General features: G+C 44.2%; 2 protein-coding genes across 2 annotated transcripts; one reads left to right on the top strand and one right to left on the bottom strand.

Moving 5' to 3' along the window:
• Window positions 1–213: 213 nt before the first annotated feature.
• On the top strand, window positions 214–3,393 carry LOC136515716 (protein N-terminal glutamine amidohydrolase-like; the record flags this gene model as incomplete). Its single annotated transcript, XM_066509234.1, has 6 exons — window positions 214–365; window positions 633–738; window positions 841–918; window positions 1,038–1,171; window positions 2,286–2,410; window positions 2,723–3,393. Coding segments are annotated over 6 exons (759 nt in total), but the record flags the coding sequence as incomplete, so codon positions are not given.
• Window positions 3,394–10,919: 7,526 nt separating this feature from the next.
• On the bottom strand, window positions 10,920–13,522 carry LOC136518051 (serine/threonine-protein kinase-like protein At3g51990). Its single transcript, XM_066511703.1, has one exon. It carries the CDS (start codon window positions 13,362–13,364, stop codon window positions 11,559–11,561), a length of 1,806 nt encoding a protein of 601 aa, XP_066367800.1. The 5' UTR covers window positions 13,365–13,522; the 3' UTR covers window positions 10,920–11,558.
• Window positions 13,523–17,375: the final 3,853 nt, after the last annotated feature.

Genomic DNA, 17,375 nt, shown 5'->3' on the forward strand with positions numbered 1-17,375 from the left:
ACCCATACTGCTGGCCCTCCTCGTCACATTGGTCTCGATTCGACTCAAGCCTATTGCCGCCATCCGGGACTTTGTCGCTGACGGATGACATGTGAGTGCTCGTTGATACATCCGAGTAGCCTGGTCTACCTTCGCCATCTGGCCATCTCTTTGATATGCTGCGGTTGTTGACAGAACGTTAGTGACTGTGTAGTCATGTGCTTCTGTTAATGCTTTGGACTTGCTTCCCTCCATGGCTTCGACCACGTCCACCTCAACCTTGGCTACTTTGGTGACAAAAAGGGCTATCATCACCATGAGCTACTTGCTGGTTTCTACTTCATCTCAGCATCTACATTGCGACGTCGCAACGACTGCAGGGGCATGTTAGTCTTCGCTTCTTCTCTAGTCTTACCGTCTGCAATGTTCCTGCTATTACTGCAGGGATGTTAGAGTATATCTGTTAGTTATGGATACAGTGTAATCCTATAATGCCATGTGTATCGTGGAGACATCTTTCTTACATCGCCCGAGGGCTCAGTGCAATACATCCACAAATTATACGCAAATCCCTCCTGCTTTCAAAGAATACAAAATATCATCGCTGTTTATATTTGCCATTAACAGATGAATTTCATTTCCTCCATGTATAGTGAAGAAAATGTTTACATGTTATGTAAGGAGCTTATGAGAACTGGAGTGACTGATCCCGCGGGCACTGATCTTTATGTTGTTTTCATATCAAACGAGGAAAAGAAGGTGATTTATTGCATATTTTTCTATTGTCGGAGATCTTATTTTCCTTTAGTTGGAAATTTCCCTTCCATTCATATCTGACATGATACATTTTTTTGCCATCAGGTTCCTCTCTGGCATCAGAAAGCAGGCCATTCTGACGATGGATTTATTTGCTGGGATTATCATGTGATCTGCATCCAGGTAAAGCTAACTAAATTGCTGTGGTATTTTTCTTTAATTTAGTATGTACTGCTGACATAAAAGCAGTGCATTTTTTACCATGTAGTGTTTCACGGTACTTCTTGATGTGCATATGGAAGTCTAGGCGAAGCAAAGGAGAAGTTCTTGATTTTGTTTGGGATCTGGACTCCGATCTTCCTTTCCCTTCCCCATTCATCCAATATGTTTCTGATGCGATTCAACCACTATCATTCGGCAATTCCAGATATGCAAGGTAAATGTTGTTACTTTTGTTGTTACCAGTATAATTGTTTATTTGTTTTGTAATACAGTTTATGATGTAGCAAGTAAATGGGAAGCCTTCTCCTTGCAGATGTGCCTGTTATAAATTTTGCAATCTGCTTTGACAAACTTTGTTTGAAACTTTGGAATTTAGGAATCAGATGGTTTTTGTTGCAGCATTTAAGAACTCAGCAATAAATAGATCTATCCAACAACAACAAAGCCTTTTAAGTCCCAAACAAGTTGGGGTAGGCTAGAGTTGAAACCCAGCAGAAGCAATCAAGGTTCAGGCATGTGAATAGCTGTTTTCCAAGCACTCCTATCTAAGGCTAAGTCTTTGAGTATATTCCATCCTTTCAAGTCTCCTTTTATTGCCTCTACCCAAGTCAATTTCGGTCTTCCTCTACCTCTCTTCACGTTACTATCCTGACTTAGGATTCCACTACGCACCGGTGCCTTTGGAGGTCAACGTTGGACATGTCCAAACCATCTCAACCGGTGTTGGACAAACTTTTCTTCAATTGGTGCTACCCCTAATCTATCACATATATCATCGTTCCGAACTCAATCCCTTCTTGTATGACCGCAAATCCAACGCATCATACGCATTTCCGCGACACTTATCTGTTGAACATGTCGTCTTTTCGTAGGCCAACATTCTGCACCATACAACATAGCAAGGTCTAATCGCTGTCCTATAAAACTTGCCTTTTAGCTTCTATTCATGTTTAGAATTATATTAATTGTATTGGTTCGTATTTTGGGGGTCATATCGTAGTGTGCATGCAAGATTGCAATATCATGCATGACCATATAGGTGGAAAGAGGCTTTCTACAGCATGGGTTGTGTTTTCTTTTTTCTTATGGGAAGATCTCGTTTTTCTTGATTCTTGGTTGAAAGTGGGCAGCATAGTTAATACTTAGATGTGGACAATGTGGCTAGAGGCTACTCATCTTCCTCTGCAAGGCAAACCAACCATTGTGTCTCTGTACACCTAAATTGGGGAGTGGGACTGTTTATGGGGCTGTATCTGTGCCTGAAAGATGATTGTGTTTTGTTTTCCTGGTACAACTTACTATAGTTCTCTCCCATATATTGTTTGCAGACTCTTCCGTGTGATTCATGCTCCTGTGTTTCTTCGATCGTTTGCCTCAGATAGAAGCCATATGAAGGATCCTGAGGGGAACTGGATTCAGTTACCCCCAAAATATGAACCAATTGTGGCTGAAGGTAGTGAACTATATGTCATAGTCATCTTTTTTGTTCCAAATTAATTGCACTCTCTATTTTTTGTTATTTTGAAAAATGAACTCCTTGCACCATCTTAGCCCCCTGGTTATCTGAACTGTATAAAAGCTAAGCTGAAATTATGCATAGAGTTCCATCCAATTTGATACTAACATGATGGATTTATATTGAACCCTCAAGTGTACAGTACATTTCAATGCAAGAAGTTCTGTTTTCTTGCTTGTATCTGAATTTGATACTCATCCACGATAGAAGATGGCTCACTCTTCTGTGCTTCCTTCATGCTTGTTTCAGATGGAACCACCAATAACCTCAATGAGTACATCATGATGTCTGTGGAGGATGTGGTGGACTTAGAAAGTATGGCTAATGATGTTTACTACAACAAGCATGGTGTGGTGGTAAATGAAGCGATCTTGCCTAAATTCTTTGCTCAGCTGCCTGATCCACATACTTAGCCAGCGCTCTTCCTGTTTCTCTAAGGAGTGTTTCAGAGAGATCCTGGTCTGTTTTGGAATGCAGAATGTGGGAATCTCATAGTTCCGTTAGCCTAGACATCTGAAGCTTTATCTTATCTCAAATAGGCATAGCTGATGATCGTGCTCGCCTAATAATGATGACTAGGCCATGTTTAATGGCTTTAACTTTCTGTTTGTCGGAACTTTTGAGCATGATACTTCTATGTGCTCGTTGTTACAAGTAAATATGTAACCCGTAAACTTGCAGACTATCGCATCTTTTTGCTTTTATAGTTTTATTACGAAAACTCCATTGTATCATTAAATTAAGCCTGCGACACTACTGCATGTTGGAATACATTTGCAGAGCACATAATACTGGAACCTGACCAGATGGGTTCGGTTGTACTCTGCAGATGGGTTCGGTTGTACTCTGATGTATTATTGTATGGCATATCGATAAGAGCATAGACAAGTCAGGTAGAAACCTTAATATGGTTAACGATCTTATTCCATTGTAAGTTGAAGGGAACTGTTTCACTGACTATTTTACAAAGTTAGATCAGTTATAGGTAGAAGAAATATTCAATGTCGTTAGAAATGGTAGATTTACCTGCTCACCTAAGTCTGAATTCTTCAGTGGGAATTTCCATCACAAGGTCCTGAAGTTTTAACACCGCATACAATTCTGTTAGAATTTTTCTTATTGAACGGACTCAGCTCAAGATGGTAAATACAAAACTCAGCTGCAACCTGCCTCCTCTTTATGTCTCCCACATTTCTCTTTCAAAAATATCTACCCACTTCCTAGTCCATCTGCACGCGTTGTCTATCCGCTCAACTCCGTATTTGCCTGTCGCCATTTTCCTGCACGCGCCCCATCCTATGTTGTTCACTTCTCACTCCTGCCCGTTGCACACGCCAACCCTGCGCCTCTCGCTCCTTGCTCTCGCAGTCCCACCTGCCGCACGCCCACATGCACTGCTTGCTCCCGCGACGTCGGGCGCGCCGCTCGCCTCTGCTGGTGCTCGTGGTGCTATCGCGCGTCTTAGGTCGGTCCCCGGCCGAGCCAAGGGCACCCATGAGTGTGGCTCGTGCTGGTGGTGCTCGCGCCCAAGGTTGGAATCAACCGGTCCCGACCTGCCCCCCCCCCCCCTATGCTGCAAATGTATGTTTCAAGTGTTTCAGATGTTTTAGAGGTATGTTGCAGGTGTTTCGTATGGATATTGCAAAAGTAGATCGAGATGTTGTAAGTGTTTCAGAGGCATGTTGCAAGCATTTGTTCCAAATGTTTCATCTGTTTCAGACTTATATTGCAAGCGTTTTTTATCTGGATGTTGTACAAGTTTCACACTTACGTTGCAAGAGTATGATCAAAATGTTGCAGTTGTGTTTAATCTTATGTTGGAATAAGTGTTTTCATGTTGCAATTTGCAAGCGTTTTATCTGAATGTTGCATATGTTTCACACAAATGTTGCAATTGTATGTGCCAAATGTTTCGTCTGCTTCAGTCGTATGTTGCATCCAAATGTTTCATGTTTCAAAGGTAGAGTCCGGGGGGGCATAACCTAGGCGTCGGGGGATGGGGCGCGGCGAGCCGTGGGCCGCGATCGGGGCGCACCTAGGATCCTGCGGACCAGGCATGCTCGTCCTCATGGCGGCTCTCGTGTCCTGGCCGCCCAGAGATAGAGGAGGGGGTCAGGGGGAAGGAGCGGCAGGTGCAGCGTTTCACGCGGGTGCGCGGGCGTCCGGACTCGCGGTCGCGGAGAGAGAGGATGGGGCCAGGGGGAAGGAGCGGCAGGGGCGGCCTTTTCGCGCTTCACGGGCTCGCGTGACGAAGGTGGCACGGGCGTCCGGACACGCGCTTTTGTCCGGACGTCCGGGCGTTAGTATCTTCCATGTTGGAAACATATTCCCTCCGTCTCTTTTTATCTGTCATTCTCAGTTTTCGAGAAGTCAAATACGTTCAACTTTAACCATATATATACAAGAAAAATATTAATATTTATGGTACATAATTAGTATCGTTGAATCTATTTTCATAATAAATTTATTTAGATATAAACGTTGCTGTTATAGTTTGCTAAAACTCCATTGTATCATTAAATTAAGCCTGCGACAATACTGATATTGGCATACATATTTTTTTTTGTGTAATCATATTGGCATACTTATGCAGAGCACATAAGACTGGAACACCTGACCAGATGGGTACTGGGGTAAGAGGGGGTGGGGTTCTCACAAATACATGTCCCAACTTTCTGAATTGATAGCATTTTAGCTCTCCTGTATGATGTAAAACACAAGCACTCCCATTCCATCAGAAGTTGAAAGGGAGCTATTAACTGATAATTTTACAATGGATGAGTCTAGACCAGTCAGGTAGAAACCACAATATGGTTAACAATCTTATTCCATTGTAAATTGAAGGAGCTGTTTCATCGACTATTTTACAAAGTTAGATCAGTTATAGGTAGAAGAAATATTCAATGTCGTTAGATTACCTGCTCACCTAAGTATGAATTCTTCAATGGGAATTTCCCCAAGGTCCTGAAGTTTTAACACCGCATACAATTCTGTTAGAATTGTTCTTATTAAACGGACTCAGCTCAAGATGGGTAATACAGAACTCAGCTGCTCTGACGAGAAAAGGAGTACAAATGTTAGCAACATACATGTAGCTTTTTGATAACTGCTAATAAGAGGCCTAAATGTACGTCCAAATTGGCTGAGCAAGGCCTCTTTTAGTTCATTCTTCAAAAGTTTACATTTATCACATCGAATGTTTGGACATATGTATGGAATATTAAATATAGACTAAAAAATAACTAATTACACAGATTGCGACTACTTTGCGAGACGAATCTTTTAAGCCTAATTAGCCCATGATTTGACAATAAAGTTGAAAGATCCTAATAGCTAGAGGGGGTGAATAGCCTATTAAAAATTTCTACAACAATACTTAGCAAACCGGTTAGACAAATATGAGGCGAAGCGAATGTTGCGCTAGTCTACTTAAAAATGCAAGCCACTTACCACAATTCTAGTTTCTATAGTCTCTATCAACATAATGACTATGTCACTACACTAAGTTAGTGTGCTCTCAAAGGTTAACTAAAGAGCCACACTAACCAAACTAACATGCTCTCACGATTAGCTACACTAAAGAGCTTGACAACTAGTTTACGGTAATGTAAAGAGAGAGAGCAAGATGATTATACCGTCGAGTCGAGTAATGAACCAATCAATCACAAGAATGAATACCAATAAAAACCAACCATCTCGTAATCAAATAATGACACAATGATTCTTTTACTGAGGTTCACTTGCTTGTCGGCGAGATAGTCCTCGTTGTGGCGATTCACTCACTTGGAGGTTCACGCGCTAATTGGCATCACACGCCAAACCCTCAATAGGGTGCCGCACAACCTACACAAGATGAGAATCACACAAGCCACGAGCAATTTACTAGAGTATATTTTGTCTCTCCACCGAAAAAGGTCAATAACCCCTCACAATCACCACGATCAGAGCCGGAGACAATTATCAACCTCCGCTCGACGATCCTCGCTGTTCCAAGCCATCTAGGTGGTGGCAACCACCAAGAGTAACAAGCGAATCCCACAGTGAAACACGAACACCAAGTGCCTCTATATGCAAACACTTAAGCATTGCACTTGGATTCTCTCCCAATCTCACAAAGATGATGAATCAATGATGGAGATGGGTAGGAGGGCTTTAGCTAAGCTCATAAGGTTGTTGTGTCAATGCAAATGGCCAAGAGAGTGAGCTTGAGCCGGCCATGGAACTTAAATAGAGAGCCCCTCACAAATAGAGCCTTGGCTCATCTGTCCCGTGAAACACGGGCTGACCGGACGCATCGGTCAGGTTGATCGGACGTAGGACCCCAGCGTTCGGTCGCTCGATGCTCGCCACGTGTCATCAGCCTCAAATGCTGAGTGCCCGATCTTAACGGCTAGTCTGCTTCGCGCCACGTGTTAAGTTGCGATCGGACGCACTGCTTAAATTGATCGGACGCTCCATCACTGGGGTCCGGTCGTTTTCAGTAAGATTCCAGAGAGGCAAAATCATGACCAGACGCGTCCGATCACAGGTGACCGGACGCGGCTCAGGGTCCGGTCCTCACTGGCTTGTTCTGATGCTTGCGTCAGTGTACGTCATAACCTGACCGGACGCACCCTCAGCTCGTCCAGTCCTATTTCTTCTCAGCGTCCGGTCAAAGGACCAAGGGCGGCCTTCACTGCGCACCACTGACCGAACGCAAGGTCAGAGTCCGGTCATTGCCCAAGGCAGAGTCCGGTCAATACAAAATATCTCCTTTTGACCCCAAACTTCACCATCCTTGATTAAATGTGCCAACCACCAAATGTAACACTTCGTGCATCTGTGTTAGCATATTTTCACAAATATTTTCAAAGGTGTTAGCACTCCACTAGATCCTAAATGCATATACAATAAGTTAGAGCATCTAGTGGCACTTTTATAATCGTATTTCGATCGAGTATCACCCCTCTTAATAGTACGGCTATCGATTCTAAATGTGATCACACTCGCTAAGTGTCTTGATCACTAAACCGAAAAGCTCATATCAATTTCACCTTTGTCTTGAGCTTTTTATTTTTCTCTTTCTTTTTTCCAAGTCCTGGCACTTGATCATCACCATGGCATCACCATCATCATGATCTTCACTGTTGCTTCATCACTTAGAATAGTGCTACCTATCTCATAATCACTTTGATAAACTAGGTTAGCACTTAGGGTTTCATCAATTCACCAAAATCAAACAAGAGCTTTCAAAAGTGCTACAGTGACACGTGTGCTAATGACAGATTAATTAGGCTTAATAAATTCGTCTCGCGGTTTACTGACGGATTCTATAATTTATTTTTTTTGTTAGTATCCGAACACCCCATACGACATCTTTATGTGACACCCCAAAATTTTACACCCAGAAACTAAACAACGCCTAAGTGAGTATAATGCATAAAGTGGAATAAGACATTGTTTAAATCCAGGGTGTAAAGTTTTGAGGTGTCACATCGGCTGTCACATGGGGTGTTGCACGGAGTGTTCGGATACTAATAAAAAATAAATTACAGAATCCGTCAGTAAACCGCGAGACGAATTTATTAAGCATAATTAATCCGTCATTAGCACATTGTGTCACTGTAGCACCATATTGTCAAATCATGGACTAATTAGGCTTAAAAGATTCGTCTCGCAAAGTAGTCGCAATCTGTGCAATTAGTTATTTTTTTAGTCTATATTTAATATTTCATGCATGTGTCCAAACATTCGATGAGATATGGTGTAAACTTTTAGGGAGGAACTAAACACTGACATTTTTATTATAAAAAAAGCATGGTGGTTAAAGAAATTTGGGCTCCCAACGCGATATAAAAAGCATAATTATAAGTACTAGTATTTTATTATTTTTGGGATGGTAGCTACCCACTCTTTTTCAGGCAGATGTGGAAGTGATAGCCAGACACCCGTCTTATCAAAAGATGTGGTTTACTGTGGTCCTGTAGACTGCTAATGGGCCGTGTTTAGTTCACGCACCGAGGGCCAGTTTAGTTCCAAAATTTTTGGTAAAATGGGTCCTGTAGCATTTTTCGTTGTTATTTGGTAAATAGTATCCAATCATAGTCTAATTAGGCTTAAAAGATTCGTCTCGTGGATTTCGTCTAAACTGTGTAATTAGTTTTATTTTTTATTTATATTTAATACTTCATGCATGCGTCTAAAGATTCAATGTGACGGGGAATGTGAAAAATTTTGCAAAATTTTTGGGAACTAAACTGGACCCGAATCGGCGCCGCCAAATTTCAGGCGGTACTGTAGGTACAGTACCGTTTGTTTTTATTTGGTGATAATTGTTCAATCGTTGACTAATTAGGCTCAAAACGTTCGTCTCGCAAAGTACAACCAAACTGTGCAATTAGTTTTTAATTTCGTCAACATTTAGTACTCTATGCATGTACCGTAAGTTTGATGTGACAGAGAATCTTCTTTTTGTATAGTGTCAAATTCTGGAATTGGGAGGAACTAAACATGGCCATGGTCAAAAGTTGAGTAACATGTAGGGTAATATGTCTTATCATAACAAAAAAAAAAGCGCTTTTATTTCTTCAGGTGTACTAATAATTGATTGTATCAGTGGCTTTCAGGTATTCTGCTCGTCTCCAATCATACAACGCCTGGTCCCACAATTGTCGTTGACGCTTGTGGGGTTCATGCATGATCCGGACAGCTCATACTAGAAGCATTGCTGATGCTGACTTGGCTAATGACCAAGATTATTATATTGGCCCCGTTCGCTGGTCTGAACTTTGGCTGAAACTGGCTGAAAAATACTGTTCCGGCTGAATTGTTGTGAGAGAAAAACACTGTTCCGGCTGAAAAAACAAGCCGAACAAACTAAATTTAAGACAAGCGAACGGGGCCATTATATGTATAATGGGATACCTATTAATTTGTGTCACTGAATCCAATTGCCAAAACACCATAGTTGCCGAACTGCTCCTTTGAGAGCATCTGTAAATGTACCCAAAAAAGGCTAAAACTTATAGTGTTGGATGATTGCAAAAATAATATATTGGGTGCAAAAAGAAAAAGAACTTCCTTCAAGAGCATTCTATTTTTCGTGCCCTGCCATATCATCGTGTGGAACCTCTTTAATCACCTCGGGCTAAAATAGGGACAGCGATTTTGGCTAAAGTAGGGACCGTGATTTTGGCTTTTGGGTACTCTTGGAGATGCTTAGGTCGGATCATGTTTGCTTTGTACTATGGGTGTGTTTAGTTGGAGAGGTGAAAATTTTTAGGTGTCACATCGGATGTGTCGGAATGATGTCGGGAGGGGTTTTTGAATACTAATAAAAAAACAAATTACAGAACCCATCAGGAAACTGCGAGACGAATCTAATGATACTAATTAATCGGGCATTAGCACATGTGGGTTACTTAAGGCTTTTCATGGACTAATTAGGCTTAAAAAATTCGTCTCGCGATTTTGCCAAGAACTGTGCAATTAGTTTTTTTCGTCTACATTTAGTACTCCATGCATGTATCCAAACATGCTCTTTTACTGTAGGAGGCAAAATTTTTTGGAAACTAAACAGGGGCTATGGCAACTATTTCTGAGGCATAGTATCAAGTATGATTGCAAGAGGGGAATTGGATCATTTCTAAGCAGGATCCTGATCCTACATCCCATGTTCAGTCTCACCTACTACTGTACCAAACTCCTAACTTTGATTCCTACCTCTACACTTATCAGCAAAATACGCCATGAATTTGGCCACTAACGTGATGTTGATGTACAGTGACAAATCAAACTTGGAAAACTAATACCACATGATTGCATTACTGTTCATCGTGTCAGCATCATTTGCAGCATATATATGAATTCTCAACAAAACTCAAACCAACAATGATTTTTCGCTCCCTCTTTCTCTAATCAGCAAATGAATATGGAGCGATAATCACCACCCCTCTGTTTTTTTATAATTTTTCTCTGAATTTTCCGTTTAGTGAGTACTTGTCCTTTTTTCTCTTTCAAATCTTCAGATTTAGGGACATACTCCGTACTAATAAAGAATGCATTAAACTCACTGGACGGAGCAGGCAGTTGGGCGATCCAATCAGACGAACGGAGATACTACGCGTTTGCTCTCAGTTGCTCCGCACAGTTCATGTGATGAACATCTTAAGTAATGAATGCACCCCAAGTAATTAGTACTGCACGAGAATGATGTACAATTCCTGACGCCCTATGCCCCTGTCGAAATCTATGCAAGAAAAGGATGAGACTGCGCAACTGCAGATACACCTTGCGACCTTGACACATCAATGCCTTTTGAAGTAACAAAGCGTTCCACCTAATTTTTGCAAAGCAACAGTGCCAATGCAATCAACAAGTACATCATAATAGAACAGTTGCAAAACATCATATGCTTAATTTATGCAGGATTTGTCCAACACAAATAAAATGAAGCAGTCATATCTGGACTAGCAGTCTAGAACACAAGTACATGGTCACTGCATGAGAACATCTCCACTATATGTAACTTCCCAAGGTGGAAATGCAAAAATAATTTTCCTTAACAAGTTAACGTCCGCTACAGCTACCACCATGCCTGCATATATACAGAACAATTCCACACTTGTTCTTCTTGTTGTATGCAGGCAGGAAAAATAATCAACAAAAGAATACTACAACAACGAACAATCTACTTCAACTAGTGGTCATTTTGAAGCTCCACTTGATTCAGTTTGAAGCAGCGAAATGATCACCAGTTCCTTAAATTGAATCTGATGATCTACAGCGCTTTGTTGTTTCGATCTCAGAGCTACTAGGAGATTGCAAGCAAGCCATTGCATTGGCTATCACCCGAGAACCAAGATTCAATAGCTGGGGAGTTGTTGTCATTGCTGGCATTCCAAATGGCAGATCACATCGCTTGGTTCCGAAATCAAGGCTATATCAGCCAATCACCAATACCAGGTAATATTTCTGGTACAATCCCAATTACCATGATGAAACCTAGGGAATGAGATTGTATCTCATGAGCTCGAGGTAAGGTGCCAGGTGATAGTTGATTAAGCCAACGTCAAGAACATTGTATGAACTTAACTCCCCTCACTCTTCAAATGAACTTTTCTGCTTTGTCTCGGGTTCCTCCTTGACTTTCATGGATTTTCTCTGCCGTGCATTGGATTTTGCCTTCATTCTCTTGAACATTTTCCACTTTTTTAAGGTTTTGCTCTTCCTTTTCTTGAATCTTCTCTTCTTTGTCCAGGTTTGGCTCCGTTGTCTCTAACAATTTGCCTGTTTTGCCTAATGTTTCCTTGGAACTTTCTTGAATCCCACTTGCATTATCTTGGATTTTCCCTGCATTATTTTGCTCATCACCCGCTTTGTGTTTGATCTTCACATCAAAACGAGAAATCCTTTCAGACTTTGGCAGTGCCTCAGATCCAACAACTCTTACCGTCTGGTTCCTCCTTAGGAGCAACACTGCATCCTTTTCAATAAGCTCACCAGTAGCGCGGACTGTTCTTGCTCTGGTTATGCCGAATCTTTGGCCGGCAACACCATCGATCCGAGCCATCAGGTCCAAGAGATTTCTCCTCTCCCGAGCCCCGGCCTCAGATAAGACTATCCCATTCTTCAGTGGCCGGGGTGACTTCTTGGCACCAACCAATGGCACCTGATCCTCCACCAAGGCGGCCTCTGCATCTGCATCCTCCTTTTCATCGTCGTCAAACGCGAATGCTGAAGTCGACTCCCTCTCCGATTCAGCTCTGTTGCTGGCAGCAGCTCGCTTCGAGATGGTCTTCTGAATATCAACAACGGCGCAGGGGTTCCCTACCACCGCAAGCCCATCGGCGAGGCCGTTCCACAACTTGGCCGACACTGCTTTGCTGAGAACCACGAGACGCTGGACGATGTCGGCCATGGACGGGCGCCGCTCCCTGCACGAGCGCACACAGCTAGCGGCGAGCGCGGCAAGGTCCTTGCGGGTGGCCGGGTCGCGTGGCGGCGCCACACGCGGGTCGAACAGCGAGGCCACCTTGCCTTTACGCAGGAGCGGGACGGCCCACTCGACGACGGACGGCGGCGAATGCTGGACGTCGATGGCCCTGCGGCCGCTGATGATCTCCAGCAGCAGGATCCCGAAGCTGAAGACGTCCGTCTTGGTGCTGAGGCTCTCGGGCGTGACGTAGGCCGGGTCGAGGTAGCCGAGCGTGCCCGCGGGCGCCGCCGGCGTGGCGGCAGCCGCGCCAGCGCCGGCGCCAGCACCGGCATTGGCCTTGGGCACGCGGAGGGCGAGGCCGAAGTCGCCGAGGCGCGCGTCGAGGTTGGCGTCGAGCAGGACGTTGGCGGACTTGACGTCGCGGTGGATGACGGGCGGGTCGGCGTCGTGGAGCGCGCGCAGCGCCCTGGCCGTCTGCAGCGCGAGGCGGAGGCGGCGCGGCCACCCCGGCGGGCGCGGGTTGGAGTGGAGCAGGTCGTAGAGCGTGCCGTTGGGCATGTACTCGACGACGAGCAGGCGCGCGGCGGCGGGGCCGGGGTCGGAGAAGCCGAGGAGGTTGACGAGGCGCGGCCCGCGGACGGAGGAGAGGATGCGGATCTCGTTGTCCACCTCGGGGCGGCGCGGGGAGGGGCGCTTGACGGCGACGGCGCGGCCCGAGGGGAGCACGGCCTTGTAGACGGCCCCGTGGCTGCCCCGGCCCAGCAGCGCCGCGTCCGCGAAGTGGGACGTGGCCGCCTCCAGCTCCACGTAGTCGAAGCGCTCGATGGCCGCCGGCACCGGCGGCAGCGCGGGCCGGCTGGAGGAACCGCCGGCTGCCCCCGACCCCGAGCGGCGCGAGATTGGGAGCGGCGAGATGGCCGTGATGGAGCGGCACGTCGCCACGGACGAGTCCGCGCGGCAGGAGAGGTACCCCATTTGGCTCGGCTCCCCACTACGAGGAGTGCTTGCTTGGGCCGCTGCGGCTGCGGCCTCGGCCGGGTGGGTTGGGGAAGGGAGTGAGGGAAGGGGAAGAGAGGAAGGGGATCCGAATCGGCAGAGCGCGGACCGCGGACGGACTAGGGAGAGAGAGGGGATGTGCCTCTCGTCTCGGCTGCGTGTTTTTTTGGTGGGTGTCTGTTTTTTTGTTTGGCGCGGGACCCTGTTTCCGCGCGTGGGCGCGGGAGGGAGCGGGGCGCGGCCAGGCGACCAGGCCGGTGGCAGGCAGTAATGCGTGGTTTCGAAGCGGGACGGCTGACGGCGACGGTATGCGGGGTAAAAACTGCGCCGCGAGTACCCGATTTTTGCGACGGCCACTGGATAATCGTCGCGTCGTGCCGGTGGCGCTTTTTGCAAGGTGTCGACGAAACGGGTCATGGTGGTGCGTGCTTCCCGGCCAAGTCCACTCGCACGTACTCCTACGTAGCGCTCGGAACAGATGGGCGGCATCGCATCAGTCCCGAGTCTCCGAGGCCTTGTTTAGATTGAAACTTTTTTTAATCTGATGAATAGTATCATTTTCGTTTTATTTGATAAATATTGGCCAATCGTGGACCAACTAGGCTCAAAAGATTCATCTCGTGATTTCCAACTAAACTGTGTAATTAGTTATTTTTTTATCTATATTTAATATTTTATGCAAGCAGCTAAAAATTGATGTGACAGAAAGAAAGTGAAAAAACTTGAAACTTTGATGGGATCTAAACAAGGCCCGACTGGAAAAGCGAGGGACCGGCGCCCAGCGCCCAGCACCCAGCGGGCATCCGATCTCTGTGTGTGCAGTGCAGTGCGGTTTCCCCTCGCTCCTTTTCGGATGCTGTTCCTTTTTCCCGGCTTGCGTTGACCCGACCTCCCTAGTAGCCTGCTGCTGCATTCGTATCGCTACCGTATTCGTACATGCCTGCCTCGTCTACTTCATACTATACTAGCTGAACGAGGTGGAACGATCATCCTCATCATTTCGAGATGTGCAAATTGTAGTGAGCGCGGGACAGACACGTTGCCTCTGCTGAAACTTTTTTACACCCAACAAAATCAGAGCCCTTCCGTGTCCACGAGAATGTCCATGCAGCCACGCATTTTTAAGACCGGGAGCGGGAGCCAAACGGATTAGAGCTGAAGCAGCAGCACTATTTTGTTTTGTCTTGGAGGAGTAGACAAAACAATGTTTTGTTATTAATCCGATCGTGATCTCAGTCAGTGCCGGGAGGGACGCATGTGGCAAGAACTGGAGCAACCCGGATTTATCTCCCAAGAAAATGTTAGTATATTCCAGCTACTCATCAGAAAAAGAAAAAAAAGGCATTGCTTCACTTCAGCTTGCTTCAAGCTACTCGTGCGTTCGTCTATACACTTAGCTTATAAGCTCTACTTTTTTAACCAACAAAAAATATTTTTCTCTCATAACAAATTAGCTAACAGTATTTCAAGCGAACACTGGCATTCTTGTGAGTGGGGAAGTGATTACCCGGAATGAAAGGAATCTCTGTACTTGGTTTACTAACCCCGGCGGTTCCATGGCAGATGGCACGTGCGTGCCCCCCGCATACAGCTAACCTGACCTGTGAATCCTTCATTATTAGTACTTATTATCTTCCTATGATTAAATCATTGTACTGGCTTTGGCTGCAGAAGAACAGATGATGACATCAGCATCAGCTGACGAGTTGTTTCACATCTTCTGGCTCGTTTGCCCGGGCTCTGGCCACCTCTAGCTTCGCCAGACAAAATCTGCGATGTAGCTTGGAGCCGATTTTCTCTCTCCCACCTTTTTTTTTGTCACTGTAGCGTGGTACTGTAGCATACGGGAGCGGGAGCCGGAGAGGCCTAAAAACGAGCTTCTCCGGCTCCGATGAACAGTGCAAGTGTCATTGAGAGAGAGGAGGGAGGAGAGAGGAAAACCGCTTCTATAAACAGTATGCTACAATGCTGGCGTCTACTTTGACCCTTGTTTAGTTCTCCAAAAGTGCACTATGTAAAAAGAAGATTCTCCGTCGTATCAAACTTGCAGTACATGCATATAGTACTAAATGTAGACGAAATCAAAAACTAATTGCACAGTTTGCTTTAACTTTGCGAGACGAATCTTTTAAACCTAATTAGTCAATATTTGGACAATAATTCACAAATACAAATAAAATACTACAGTGGAGAATCGTATACTGTGCAAGCAAACTTTGCCGAACTAAACACGTCCTTTTAATAGAAAAGGCAAAGCAAGCAACGGCCTGCAGCTTCTATTGAGAAATCCCAGGCTTCTATGAAGCACCATCAGCCTGTTCGGTTGGCTGGTTCATATCGTTGCTGGTTCGTGAAGAAGTACTACTGGCTGGTTTGTGTGAGAGAAAAATACTGTTTCGGTTAGAAATTTACGATCATTTACGACAAGCCACAACCAAAAGAACAGGCTACATGTTGACTAGAGGAGATTAAACAATACGTTTCGTACTGGCCCGTCCAAATGTTGCGTACGTTCTCTCGGACATAGTACTCTGCAGTATAGCTCGTGTTTAGTTGGACCTTAAAATCCAAAAAATGCTACGGTATCTATTACATTGAATGTTTGCGGCCCGTGTATGGAGCATTAAATGTAGACGAAAAAAAACTAATTACATAGTTTGGTGGGAAATTGCGAGACGAACGTTTTAAGCCTAATTAATCCATGTTTAAACACTAATTACCAAATAAAAACGAAAGTGCTACAGTAGCCCTAAATTCCAACTTCCTGGAACTGAACACAGCCATAGTTTTACTTATCACGAGACAAATCTGAATGGAGTTTGGCCGATCTAGTCAACTTTTTTCGTTAGCATGAGTTATGACCACCGTTGGAGGCACCATCAGCGGTGCCGTGACCTGCAGCTGCAAGCCGGCCGCGTCAAGGGTGGATAGCAATTTAAATATTTTTTCAAGTTATTTTCAGAATTAATATATCATTATTTGTTATAGCCTTCTATATTACTCCCTCCATACCAAATTATATGATCTTTCTTAGAGAGTCAAAGCATCTCAAGTTTGATCAAATTTATATAATAAAATAATATTACCTCCGTCCTGAAAAGAATGCAACTATAGGTTACATGCCACGAAAAGTGATTCACGTTTGACCAAGTTTTTAGTGAATAATATTCACAGTTATGTCTTTAAATTAATTTATTATGAAAATATATTTCGTAATTAATCTAATGATATTTATTTAGTATCATAAATATGTATATTTTTATCTATAATGGGTCAAACTTAAGGTACTAAAAATGTGACACTGTGCTAGAATTGCATTCTTTTTAAGGACGGAGGCAGTAACATTTATTATACCAAATAAGTATCGTTAGATTCTCATTAATTATATTTCATAGTACACCTATTTGATGTCATAAATCTTTAAAATTATCTCTATAATGTTAGTCAAACTTGAGATGCTTTGACTCTGCAAGAAAGTTGGGATGACTTATAATTGAATGGAGGGGTATTATTATTTGAGAGTCAATTTCAGTCAAGCTTAAAAAACAAAACAGTAGTTGAAATTTATTTGAAATCAGCTAATTTTGATTTTGAAAGAAAAAGAATATAACCAGAGCAACTTTAAAATGAACCACCAAATAAGATACTCCCTCATGCAACTTTAAAATGAGCCACCGAATATACATGTACGGTACTCTGTTTTAACACCAACATAACAAACACTGTTGTCTGCTCATACCGCTCCAGGCACTGTTCACTAATGTTTTCATCTACTGTATACACTGCTTACTACCGTTTTTTACTGTTCGCGCGAAAAAACAGCGCCGCGGGGCGCGACTACGGTGTTGGTTAGGTCAATGAGCTTTTTATCCAACCTTGCATGCACATTATGCAGTGAAGCTGCATTGGCAGAGTGTCATCCATGGACAGTGGTGGTTCGGCTGCAAGTATTGCAGCTTATTTGCAGCACCAGCAGCTGTAGCTTCTCTC

The sequence above is a fragment of the Miscanthus floridulus genome, chromosome 17, assembly GCF_019320115.1.
Source record: "Miscanthus floridulus cultivar M001 chromosome 17, ASM1932011v1, whole genome shotgun sequence".
In the NCBI taxonomy this organism is placed as follows: Eukaryota; Viridiplantae; Streptophyta; class Magnoliopsida; order Poales; family Poaceae; genus Miscanthus; species Miscanthus floridulus.